This window comes from Podarcis filfolensis (genome assembly GCF_964270895.1).
Source record: "Podarcis filfolensis genome assembly, chromosome: 8".
NCBI classification, from domain to species: Eukaryota; Metazoa; Chordata; class Lepidosauria; order Squamata; family Lacertidae; genus Podarcis; species Podarcis filfolensis.
Window position 1 is genome coordinate 61,511,718 of NC_139611.1, and position 12,781 is coordinate 61,524,498.

The window sequence follows — 12,781 nt, forward strand, 5'->3', positions numbered from 1 at the left end:
TTTAGGACAGGCTTCCACTTCATGCAACCTCATGGCACAAACTTCTCTGTCCAGAAAAGAAGTGGTGTCTCCTGGACCTTCCTAAGTTTGGAAAGCTAAACCTCCATGCAACATATAAGGATCTTGAGATGAATACCTGTTTCATCTGCCCTTCTGACACACCTCCCCTATAGTAGATGATCCGCGTGGGCTTGAAGCGGGTGGACTTATAGAACTGGATCAGCAGTTCTCGCACCATGTTGGTCAGGTCCTGAATCACTTCCTGGCTGTACAGCAGCTCTTGGGAAGTTTCCTGGCGGGAAGTCTGTACTCGCACAGTAGCACAGTAGCGGCTAGGGTGGCCGTCCATGCTGCCTACGACAGCAGCGATGGAAGGCTTCTTCCCATCCCCAGCAGGCGGATGTGTGACATCTGCTCCCAGAAATATCACTGGCTGCTGAAATACAGAGGGCCTGTTCAATTGAAAAGGAGAAAAAAAAAGTTTACACTGGAAATCAAGAAATGGGATGCATTTTCACATTCCCTTCACCTGTCTTTTGACTTTATGCACCAATGTACACTGTCAGATGGGCAGGGTACCACAAGGACTGAACATTCTGTGGCTCCCATAGACAATGCTGTAACTAGCCATAACTGCACCTGGTGCAAACCACACACTGTGCCCTCATGCCCCCACTATCTATACCAGGGGGGTCAGAAACCTTTTTCAGTCATGGGCCGGGTCCACCGTCCCTCTGACCATGTTCCTATGCCCCACAAATAACCCAGAGATGCATTTTAAATAAAAGCACACATTCTACTCATGTGAAAACACACTGATTCCCGGACCATCCGCGGCCTGGATTGAGAAGGCGATTGGGCCATATCCAGCCCCCGGGCCTAAGGTTGCCTACCCCTGATCTATACATATTTAAATTAGAACCATAGATTTAGAATTAGAATCAAATTTTAAAAATTTACAATCAGTGGAGCCTGGTAACATTTTGACTTGGTAGGGCTACAACTCTTATCCTTGCTGTTTTCATCACAATAGGACTTGCACAGCACTTATTTAAGGAAAGCATGTTATTACAGTTGTGCAGAGCGCCAAAAAATATTCTCTGCACATCTATGGACAGGGGAAGAGGTTTCATGTACGAGGACCCAACTATGATTTTTAGACAAGAATGACTCTGTACCTTTTATTTAGAAATTAGATTATGTTTTTTTATTTATGTATTGAGTACATCTATACATCCATTGCCATGAAACCAAAACTTCTAAAATGTGAGAAACACTTGCTTTCAGTTGCATGCAGTCCCCCCCCCCCAATTTAGCTTTTCATTATTCAAAACACTTTTTTTCTCTAAATGAAAAGAATGAGGTATTTCAGCCAGTAGACAAAAATTATTGATTCATTTGATCAGTATAGCTGAGTCCTGAAAATGTGAAGTAATAATGTCTCATGTGCAGAGCACATCGCATCAGAACAATCACTATCAGCCTCTTATGTCTGAGATTAGGGAGAAATACCTTTCAGGTTTGGGGAAGGATGTGCAGCCAGTCAGTGTGACATCCGGACAGGCACAGAGCCCAAACTTTTCGTTTTAGGAATTAACTGATAAGCTCACAAGCAAGCGAGAAACAGTTCATAGCACCCACATTTTCTTCCATTCTGCAATCAAGATATTCTGGGGGCACTTATTGGAAGCTGATCTACACACCTTTTCTGGAAAGGCTCTGGAACCGCACGTGGCTCAGACAAGCTGCCCTGCCCCACCCAGCAGCTGCTGCAGCTTTTAATGAGTGAATGCAGGGAAATGGTTAATACAGAGTTTGCAGCTACACAAGCCATCCACCATTTCTCCTCCCAATCCATTTCACAAAAATAAATGCAAAACAATCAAGCAAAACTAGATAGGTATTTATTTATCTATTATACATGCGGTTCCCACTGTTGCTTGTCCTCTTTTTCTCTCAGCAATACCACAAAACAAAACAAACAAACAGCTCCTCAAAACACTCCCTCTTCCTTCTGTAATTACAGAAGATGCTAAAAGTTATGAGGAGGGTCTGGGCTTCAAGGATAGAGCTCTGAACATGCTCATGGTGCTAGGCTGTTCTTCAAGGTTTTCAGGCAGTCCTTCCTAATCCAGTGGCTGCTGAACAGCCCTCAAAACAACAGAGGGAGAGAGAGCCCTTTCAGGGGCTGAAAAGCCAGCAGTTCTCCTAATATTCAATAATCCAAATGTTCAAATATCTTAATGTCAGTGGCTTTTCTTCCCAGAGACACATGTGAGGGACCATTATTGCCACAGCTAGACATATGAAGGCATGGGATAGGCCCCGTAAAAAGGGGGGGGGGAATTCTCATCTTCCCAATTTTTTCCTGTTGTTTTGTTTTCCAGTTATTGGACAATGGGAGCAGTTGTTCTATTTCAGTTTTTTCTTCAGGCCTTCACATCTCTAACTATAGTGATCCTTTTAGGTTAGGACTGGCTGAGTGTTACAGAGAATGATTGGTCAGAGAACATGAAACTGACAAATGCCTCTGCAAGCCACTGTAACTTTATCAAAGTATAAAATATGTGTGGGAGAGGAAAGTGTGTGTGTCCTTTTGAGATTTTTCTTGGGGCGGCAGCAGGGAGGGTTAAAGAATTGCTTGGCATTCTCATTGGGAATGTCAGCAGCCCTACTGGAAGAGCCTCCAGTCATTAAAATACTGCTTTATGACTGCATGCTAGTTTGGTCTAATTAAATTGAGGCACCAATAAACATCCTAATTTCACAAAATCACATTAATGCAATTTATTAATCAATGGCAAAAATGAGCAAACATTCATTGCATTGGAGGCAACTGAACATTTTCCTACTCTATGCCGCACTTGCACCAACCAAATGTATTCTGGGAATTTTACGAACTCTCTGGAGCTATTTTGTGGATAGTGGAGCGAGAGTAACACACTCAGAGCAGCACACAGTCAAATAAAATTAAAAGAAAACACAATTACAAAATTAGGACAGAAGGATAAAAAATTTCCCAGTACCAAGCATGTCAAATGGTTGGGTCTCAAAATCTATGATGGCTTTAACAGGAATTCTAGTAAAGTTGTTTTAATGCTGCCCCCTATGTTGCAACAGTATCTAAATAAAGTGGGTTGTAATACGGAAAACTATATAGTATGAACTGTACACAGTGCTATCTTGTTCAAACAATGACAGAAGCGCACATGTAAAAAACACAGAAAGTATTTTACTGGCATCTAGATGCCTCCCTATTAGGACCAAAAGTGAGATTTTAGGCTTGTCAAGAATTTGCATATTACTATATAGAGTATTTTTTACTGGAAAGATGTTGACGCTGTGCATTACAAATGGAAGCCATTCTAAACAATCACGTCTCACTTTGCTTCTCAACCAATATCAACCAGAGTGCCTGCTGCATTAGATTCCTAAAGGTATTAAGTTTAATCTGACCTTTGATGTGGTACAAGCACGTTGTTTATCCCACCAAGTTTTGCATTGATCTTCAGACATAAGTTGGACAGAGTCTGCGGAGAGGTTTTCACCACGTTTTTCACCTGAACACACTGGGTGGCCATTCCTAACAGAGTATCCCCAACACGTTTGACTTCAGCTGTAAGGGAAAGCAAGAATTTACTTCAGATAATCTTTTTAAAAAAACAAAAAAAAAACCTTTTTATTTTCATGGTACAGAAGATAAATTTTGAGAGAACAATTGTTACAACAGTAAACAACAGATAACTTGTCCTGATAAAATTACTGACGTTTATCATGCCATATGTTAAAAATTTCATTTGATTACTTTAAGAGAACATGCCATGGAATCCCATGAGTGCTGGGTGGATTCCTCCCACAGTCTGAACAATTTATGTATTCAATAAACATTTGCCATATTACTTCAGACAATCTTAGCTAATATGCTCAATCTCGCCCACCATCAGTGGCTAAGTCAACTGGATAACCTGCTCAGTGAGTGAGTGGATTTATTTTGGGGAGTGGGGGGGTGGACCTCACTGTGTTGCACAGGAGGGAGGAAAAGGTGATGCCAAATATATCCTGTGTGCACTTTGGTCACAAATATTTTTGTTGGAACTGCAAAGTTATATTAAGTTTCATCTTCCTTACCATAGACTGGTGTCTTTCCAGGGAGAATCACAACAATTAGCTGAAGCCCAACATAAGTCAACTTCAAGTGTTTGAACATGGGCTCCACACTGTCGGCACCCTGTGCATATTTACAGAAACACGGTTGGCCCTGGATTGGCATCCCTGCATCCTTGGAGATTTTGCGCAGTTGATCAGTAAAACTCCTATAAACAAATTATGCCTTTGAGGTTATCAGCAGCAACCTAAAATCCTGCAAGTTTTCTCTCTATTATTCTGAGCACACCATGAGATTCACTGCTATGAGACATAATGGTGACCAGCTGAGCCTGTTTTAAGAGAGAAGAATTAGACCATTCCTAGAATATACCGTATTTTTCGCCCTATAGGACGCACTTTTCCCCCTCCAAAAATGAAGGGGAAATGTGTGTGCGTCCTATGGGGCGAATGCAGGCTTTCGCTGAAGAGCCCCAGCGCCAGCCCCACAAGGTCGGGGGACAGAGGGAGGCGGAACGCCGCCATCCCGCTGCCTCCCGAAGTGGTTTGGAGGCTGATGGCGGGGAGACCCCGCCGCCAGCCCCGCAAGCTCCGGGGGCAGTGGGGAGGCGCAGCGCGTCTTCCCGCTGTCCCCGGACCTGATCTGAAGGCAGGCGGCGGGGAGAAGAGTGCTTCTCCCCGCTGCCTGCCCCACAAGCTCCGGGGACAGCTGGGAGGCGCAGCGCGTCTTCCCGCTGTCCCCGGACCTGGTCTGAAGGCGGGCTGCGGGGAGAAGAGCGCTTCTCCCCGCTGCCGGCCCCACAAGCGCCTGGGGGGGAAATAATTTTTTTTTTCTTTATTTCCCCCCCCAAAGAAACTTGGTGCGTCCTATGGGCCGGTGCGTCCTATGGGGCGAAAAATACGGTAGGTTTTGCAACAGTCATTAGCTGTACTTGCTAACTGAAAATTCCACGTACAGTCACAGTACAACTCAGAATACCATGAGATAAAGATAAATGGGACAGCTATTCCCTTCAGGTCTTGCTTAATCTTCTAGAAGTGTTTGGACTGTCACTGTTAGAAAAGGAACACCGGAATAAATAGATTTTAGTATAGTTAAATTATTATGGTTTTAATACGAAATTCCCAATGAAAATAAGCAAGTTATAGTGCAATTTTTAACTAGGATTGGGTAGATAGTTTCCAGTACACTTTCAGAAATCTAAAAAAAAATACTGTGCACAGGCCCAGCCAAGAAAGTGGCTCTTACTGGCCCAATCTGCTACTCACTCATTTATCTTCAGGTCAGAGTTGTGCAGACACCTCTTAGGAGACAAACTCAGCTTCAATTTGCAGTGGCCATCTAACTGCCTGCCTCTGCCAGTTGCTTCCTGTGTGCTCTGAAAAAGCCAAAAAGGCTTACTCTTCAGAGCCAGGCATTCTGGGTGAAATAGCCAGGGAAATGCCCACCCCGCTGCTACAGTGGCTAGAAAGGCCTTCTAAACCATTTTTTAAAGTTTCAAAAGTCTTCCTAAGCACTGCAGCAAATCATGGCAGCAGTGCAAGCATTATCTTAGCCACCTTGCCCAGAAATACCTGGCTTCAAAGGACCCCTCTTTGGCCCATTCTCAGAGCCCAGGGGTGGCAGAGAAGCCACCTGTGCTGCCTTTGGTACTGCAACAGATAACTTTTTTTAAAGTGGGGTGGTGGAGACAGGAAAGGGGGGCAGTGACTCTGCTGCCGCCGGAAACAGAAGGGTGGATTAATCGGGTGTCTAGAGGCTAAGTCCCATCAGCCAGACCATGCCTAGGGCCCCTGTAGTCTTGTGCTAGCCCTGATCAGGTGCCTTAAGCACTCGTTCTGTTTTGTTAGCTCATTTATTTCTGTGTAAAGCATAGCATACTAAAAACAATATGCTCAACAAACAATGCTTCCAGACGGAGGTTGCTAGCAAGTCACTGGCAACAAGATTTCCCCTCTCATCAGTTATTGGATTTTCTATGGAAACTGTAAAACCAGATCAAATATGGGAAACATGGATTGGCATTTCGATGTCAACAATGTCATGTGGATGCAAGGAAAAGACTTGCATGCATTAGGGACACTGAGCCCACAACCGACAGCTAAATCACCAGCAGTTATCAGTGGAAAAAAGAATAAATCACACTGTATATTCAAAGCTAGAAATGACTTACTTTAACAAGTCTTCTCGGCATTGTTTCTGAGGGGCAAAGCAGGCAACAGCCCAAACTTTGATTTCGATGCCAGCATAGAACTGCTTTCCCCTCATATCCCAGACACCCTGATTTGGTGTAGCAACCGTCTTATTCTAAGGAAGATTTAAAAAACAAAACAGTTCTTCCACAACAGCTTTAAGCTAATGTACAAATGAAACATTTTGGTAACTGAAGGTATTATTGTTGCATATTTTTAGCACTATTATCTCATTTTAAAATATTTATTATTTAAGATATAAGACTCGCCTTTCCACCCCAAAGAGAGCCTAGGACACCTAATAATAATAATAATAATATATATAACCCTGAAGACAGTATTTACTATCTACTTCAGAAAAAAAATTAATGCTATCTTCCCAAAGCCTGAACAAATAAAAAACAAATGGCGTTTCTCCTTCATGCTGTTAAACCTAAGTCTAAAGGGACTAAGTAGACTAGAAATTCAACTAGTGATTAAATGATACATGATTTGTCTAATGTATGATTTTGTGGAAACTTACCCTGCCTCCGTATTGCAGCATTGGTGCAGGCAACACCCTGCCTGTCAACTCTGTCATTTCATTATGGACAACAATTCCAAACTCCTTCAGATATGGATCTGGACCGCCTACCATGCTGTTACTCTTCACCTGGAGATACAAGAGAGCATCTCTTGAACACACATAATTACATGGCTCTTTTACTTGTGCAGGTGTGGCTCAACCACAGCAAATTATCTATACTGTTTTCAGGGCTGTTGTCATTCTTTGCTCCATTCATGTACACCTAAGTTGTCAAAAATTAACTGGCTATGGTTATTTGTTGTCATCATACTCTGTGCCACAGCCAACACACGAGCATGCCTTAGCCTCACAATCCTAGTAAGCCCAGTACCCAAAGATGGTCTTTAACCCTGGATCCAAGTAAACGGTTTGGAACGCTAACGAGAAAAGATGCTGTTGTGATATGCACACTGTGACCATCATGTTTGCCACAGACTTATTTGAAGCTTTTCATCCCCGTAAAGTCAAGTTAAGAGTTACTCACTAGTCTACTAATTTCTTCCTGCCTGTCAGGTGCAGACCGTGCCGTTGCCTTGATCATCGTTGACGTCTGATTGTCAGTTAGCTTCTTGATACATCGTTGGCCTGCTACTATATTACATACCTAAGATCAGAAAGACGGCATGTAGGCGACCATATTGGAATACAATGGGACTGAAGTAAACTGCCATGTTTATTTACCTCAAGGGGTAAATATGTATGTTTCTGCTCCTGCCCTACTTGAAGGCATGGAAGATGAGGGTATTTCAGCTGTAGACTGTACTTCTGCTTAAAATACTGGGCTACTGTACACTCCATGGCCTGCCCATTTTCCAACTGCAGAGGGAACCTGTGAGGGGAAATATTGCTTTGATTAGTATTCACAGTTATTAGTGTTCACAAGAAAAATGTTTATATATTAAAACATGAATGGTCTGCTGTTCCTTGTTCCTTGGCACATGTTTTAAATAGTTTACACTTTAAAAATATTTATCTTAAAAGCAAAGGGTTGCATCCAACTCAAGAGGAGACCCACCAAAATTAATGAATATGACTTACTAGGATCCATTGTTTCAAATTGAGTCTACTCTGAGTAGAATTTAGTTGCTACAACTCAAGGAATGAGCATACATACGTTTGATGACTGGCTGGTCTTCTAGTAACATTGCAAACTCTGTATTTTCTCTTCATCTGACCACAGTGAGTAACCTCTACTTTTAAACCTGCAAATCCAGAATGCACACCAAATACACCAATAAGCAAAGGTTAATGAGAAGCAATGAGAAAGCATTTGGGGTTTTATGTGGAACTCCAGATTCAAATCCCTGCTTTCTACATGGGTTAAGTGACTACATTAGAAAGTTGCTGTGAAGTCTACTTTATTTAGCCTGCCCATCTCTAGGCTGCATTACAGTTTCAAAGTTCCAGATAGGAATCAAAATATTATATGCTGAAATATCCCACCTATGAAAAGCTTAAACCTGGTTATCAAAGATCAGGCCACATTAAAAGATCAAAATGTTTTTAACAGCTACTCAAGCTAAACCCTATTGGGAAGAAAGAGCAACAACACAAATGAGAAGAACTACAGTCTGCATACTGAAAAGTGCTATAGATGTCCTGGGCCTTCATATTATTTTCCAATGATGGGAACATACCAGAAGACGCTTTGGGATTCAGTTACTTTGTTTTTTACAATTCAACATTAATGAAAATATTTTATTTACTCCAAAGATTCACCTCTGATTTCTTTGGTAAACTTAACACGCTGGGAGTCTGTAAGGGGCTTTGTTTGTTCATTGATGTTCTGAATATCCAAGACCTCGCACATGAATTCAATAATAGGCTGGGCACGATAGAAAGCAGTTGCCGATACTAAAAGAGAACAACAACAAAATGTACTGAAAAATAGGTTTATGGAAGAGATTTAAGGCAATTAAAGCAAATGAGATTTTTTCATACCATCGATGTTAAGCATCATGTTCCACATTGCAGGCCTGACAGACTGGTGGAAGCCAAACCAAACCTCGCGACCACCTCCCAGTGGGTGATAATATCCTTCAGGGGGAGAGAAGAAGGAACGGCCCACTGGCGTGTACCTAAGAAGACAGGTGTATCAGCTTTGTTTTCTTTGAAGGAAACTTGCAGCTAAAAAATTCTGTACAACATATTACATGCATCAAGCATTAACCAAGTGGGACTTGTAACAAAATGCTGCAATGAGGAATGTTCCTGTTCAGGATTCCAGCCAGCCATGCCCTCAGCCAGGATATTCCATTCCATCTCCCACCAAGTCAGTCAGAATTCTGTGCTCGATCCTCAATAGGGCTGCATTGGTGGGATTTTTTTTTGGGGGGGGGTTAAAGGTACATCCACAAAAGGTAGCTTAACTAGCCTTGGCTGTGGGAAGAGTGAGAATATATCATAGGAGCTCACCTCATAGAGGGAAGGTGCCGTGTGATGACATCAAGTGCCTGTACAGAGTCTTCTGGGACTTCATTCAGATGCCCTGCCAGAGCTTCCAGGAGCATCTGAAGGCTTACCACAGACACCCACTGAACTGACACTTTAAAGGTTTGGTCCTTCCCTTCACCTGGGAGTGTGACCTCCATATCCACCTGAAGAGTCAATTGTGAAAGTTAGTCATATAGCTGATACTAATGCAGATGTTTTCAACTTTGATAAAGGCTGAAGCCCTTCACTGCTTGTACTTCACTGAAACTGGATAAAGATCAGTTTAAATTTAGGGTGGTTTTAGTTATAGCATGTATTTCTGCAGCAGAAGAATCTGAAATCTGCTCTTTGTAAAAACCCTTAGAAAGGAGTAGGGTTGGTCCTCCAGATATTACTGAACCACAGCTCTCATCATTCATTTACCATTGGCTATGCTAGCCTGGACTGCAGAGTCCCAATATCTGAAGGGCTGCAGCCTAGCCACAATAACCTTGATCCCAGAATATGATCAGTTTCATTATTAAGACTTCCCTACTCCTTCTGAATCTGCAGATCACCGCTCCATGGAAGTATTGTAAGTCCTAGAAGTATTTCAGAGCATATTAACATGTTTCATTTAGCACAGTGAGGCATGAAAAGTGGCCCTCTCCAGAAAGGAACACACATACTTTAAGATTCTCACTTTATACATTGGTTACATTCAGATGCAATGCTAAGCCATAGTGTATGGTTTATTTATTCATACTGTGCATGACGCAAGTCAAGCTCTCCCACTTTTGCTCCTTGCTTAGTTGAGCAGGCAAACTTTTGAACCAGCACTCATGATTTGTCTCTCTCCAAACAGATCCCTATCAAGAAGCTCAAGTTTCTTCTTAGCTTCCCAACCATGGCTTAATCAGAAATAAACAAATTATAAGCACTGGTTTGAACATGAAATGCTAAGCTGCTCCATGGTTTGTTTCCCTGCTCAAGTAAGCAAGGAGCAAAGGCGGAGAACTCAAGCTCATTCACAATGGTAAACTATACCTCATGGCTTAGCATCACATCTGAATTTAGCCAATGTTAAGAAACACCACTTTAAGCTTCTGCACAGCATTCTGTTTACATGGTGTTATTGCAAAACTTAGAACTAAATCAGTTTAACAACAGCTCATATTCCTGCAATGCTGAAGGTCAGGTTAAGCATGACATCATTAGCAGCTAGGCCAGGCACCCCCAAACTCGGCCCTCCAGCTGTTTTGGGACTACAACTCACATCATCTCTAGCTAACAGGACCAGTGGTCAGGGATGGTGGAAACTGTAGTCCCAAAACAGCTGGAGGGCCAAGTTTGGGGGTGCCTGATCTAGGCATCAGATTGAGAATAGTATCTTCTGAAGGCCATTCATGAAATCATTTACCCTATCCCTGCCAATAGGCAGAGGATGTGCAGTGTACATGTTCCTCTTGCCATCATAGCCAGGCTGCCGATCCCCAAATATCTGCATCTTGAAGTGTCTCACCATAGTATCAACTACCTCCCTGAAAAGAGTTGGAAGCAAAATAGAGGTGAGGAGAGACAACAGGAAAAATTAGTGGCATGCAAGCATTTAGCAGTCTTGATCCAGTTTGTCAAAACATAACCCAAGCTGCCTGAAGAGCCCAAATAAATAATTTTAGTCCAAGTACAAGTGGTTTATACAGTATCAGATTGTCACCAAATCTGTTGCCGAGGACACAAGGCTGTTCCATAGTACATCCAATTTTAGTACTCAAATGCTCATAGCATATTTAAGTTCTTTACCCAAAGAACCTATTTAAAACTGCAATTGACAGCAGTTGGAGAACTGTTAAAAATAGGCTTGGAATTCTCTAGTTGGTCTCACCTGTTCACCCTCCGGGGACGCTTTTCTGGTTTGATATCCACATCATAATGATAAACATCGATTTTAGGGATCTGCACTTGGAAATGATTGGCTAAGAGACGAATTGGTTTCCCTACTGTTCCCAGGCCTGGACGACGGGGAGGCTGAAACAGGTTGGCTGGTGGCCCTGTAAAAAAATGAGAGATTTAGAAGGATTGCCTAGCAAGCATTGCCAGCTTGATCATTTTAGCAATTCCAATTCCAATAGGTACTAGAAAATTAAGGCCAATTAGGTTTTATGCTTTTCAGACTGATTGCCAACTGTTCATTGGTTAGGATCATTGTCCCAATACACAACCCAGGAAGTGTGACTACTTCACTAGCTTTTACATGTGCTACATTATTTCACTAGCTTTTACATGTGCTACATTACTGGTGCCTGGAATACACACTGCGCTTCCTTAGATTCTAACCTTTTGTTGGTTTGACACAAAGCTTTTAACACAAGCTTAAACACTTTAAACCTTAATTAAATTCTGGCACTAGCTGATCTGGAATTTAGCCTGTCCCCCAGATTCATAACATCATACTCAGCATAACTGAGATGCTATCAAGGAGAGAGAAGTCAAGGAGTCAAGCAGATGGGGGCAGATGAAAGTGTCTGGGTTTTGTTGCTACGGGTGCACCAAGGTATGCTCTGGGCTCCTCCCAGCAGTCACTGCTATGGATACACAACCTGTCTGTCTCTCTCCAGGCATTGTGATTGCCTGCAAGGGATTCCCATACAATCAATCAATAAATAAATAAATAAATAAAACCCCGCCCATCTGGCTGTGTTCCCCCAGCCACTCTGGGTGGCCTCCAACAGAGGACTAAAAACAGAATAAAACTTCAAACATTAAAAAGTTCCCTAAACAGGGCTGCCTTCAGATGTCTTCTAAAAGTCAGATAGCTGTTTATTTCCTTCACATCTGATGGGAGGGCGTTCCACGGAGCAGGTGCCACTACCGAGAAGGCCCCCTGCCTGGTTCCCTGTTCCCACTTCTTGCAGTGAGGGAACCGCCAGAAGGCCCTCAGTGCTGGACCTTGGTGTCTGGGCAGAACTATGGGGGTGGAGACGCTCCCTCAGGTGTGTGGTCAACAATGCTGATGACGTCCTGACCCAGGATGTTGGTCTTCGTCAGACTGAGGATGAGGCCGAACTTCACGCAGGCAAAAACAGTTGGGCATCTGCAAACAACATCTCTCAGATAACCAGCCCGGAAATGTTGTTTGCAGACTCTGTCCTGCCATATAAAGCCAGTCAACAAGTGTTAGTAGAAAATACAAATTTCCTTGTGAGATGACCAAGTGCACAGGGATAGACCATTGAAGTTCAAAGCATCGAAAGGGCTATGTTAATTCCCTTAACATGGTTTAAACATTAAGAGGGAAAATTAAGGTACTAAAAGCTGATAATATATAGCTGAACATTTTATATTATTAGTCTCTTTAGGAATAGTCATGGGGGGAAATAGAAAATTTCACTGGTATTGTATACATTCATTACCATTACACATTGGTTTTATGGAGAATGTTTTTAGCAATGACATTTTTCATATAAAATCTAGTAACAGAAAACTTTCTGAAATATTTTCTACTAC

At 42.5% G+C, this 12,781-nt stretch overlaps 1 protein-coding gene across 1 annotated transcript in view; it reads right to left on the reverse strand.

Annotated features, from left to right (window-relative positions):
• LOC310768496 (protein argonaute-4) overlaps positions 1-12,781 on the reverse strand; it is a 30,687-nt gene that overhangs the window by 8,847 nt on the left and 9,059 nt on the right. Inside the window, exons 2-14 of the mRNA XM_083626624.1 lie at positions 11,160-11,325; positions 10,695-10,815; positions 9,278-9,459; positions 8,804-8,940; positions 8,582-8,716; positions 7,977-8,064; positions 7,544-7,691; positions 7,347-7,466; positions 6,821-6,949; positions 6,279-6,412; positions 4,129-4,313; positions 3,457-3,616; positions 137-452 (exon numbers count right to left, since the gene is read on the reverse strand). Of these exons, the coding sequence (XP_083482750.1) occupies positions 137-452; positions 3,457-3,616; positions 4,129-4,313; positions 6,279-6,412; positions 6,821-6,949; positions 7,347-7,466; positions 7,544-7,691; positions 7,977-8,064; positions 8,582-8,716; positions 8,804-8,940; positions 9,278-9,459; positions 10,695-10,815; positions 11,160-11,325 (2,021 nt within the window). The remainder of the gene's footprint in view (positions 1-136; positions 453-3,456; positions 3,617-4,128; positions 4,314-6,278; positions 6,413-6,820; positions 6,950-7,346; positions 7,467-7,543; positions 7,692-7,976; positions 8,065-8,581; positions 8,717-8,803; positions 8,941-9,277; positions 9,460-10,694; positions 10,816-11,159; positions 11,326-12,781) is intronic.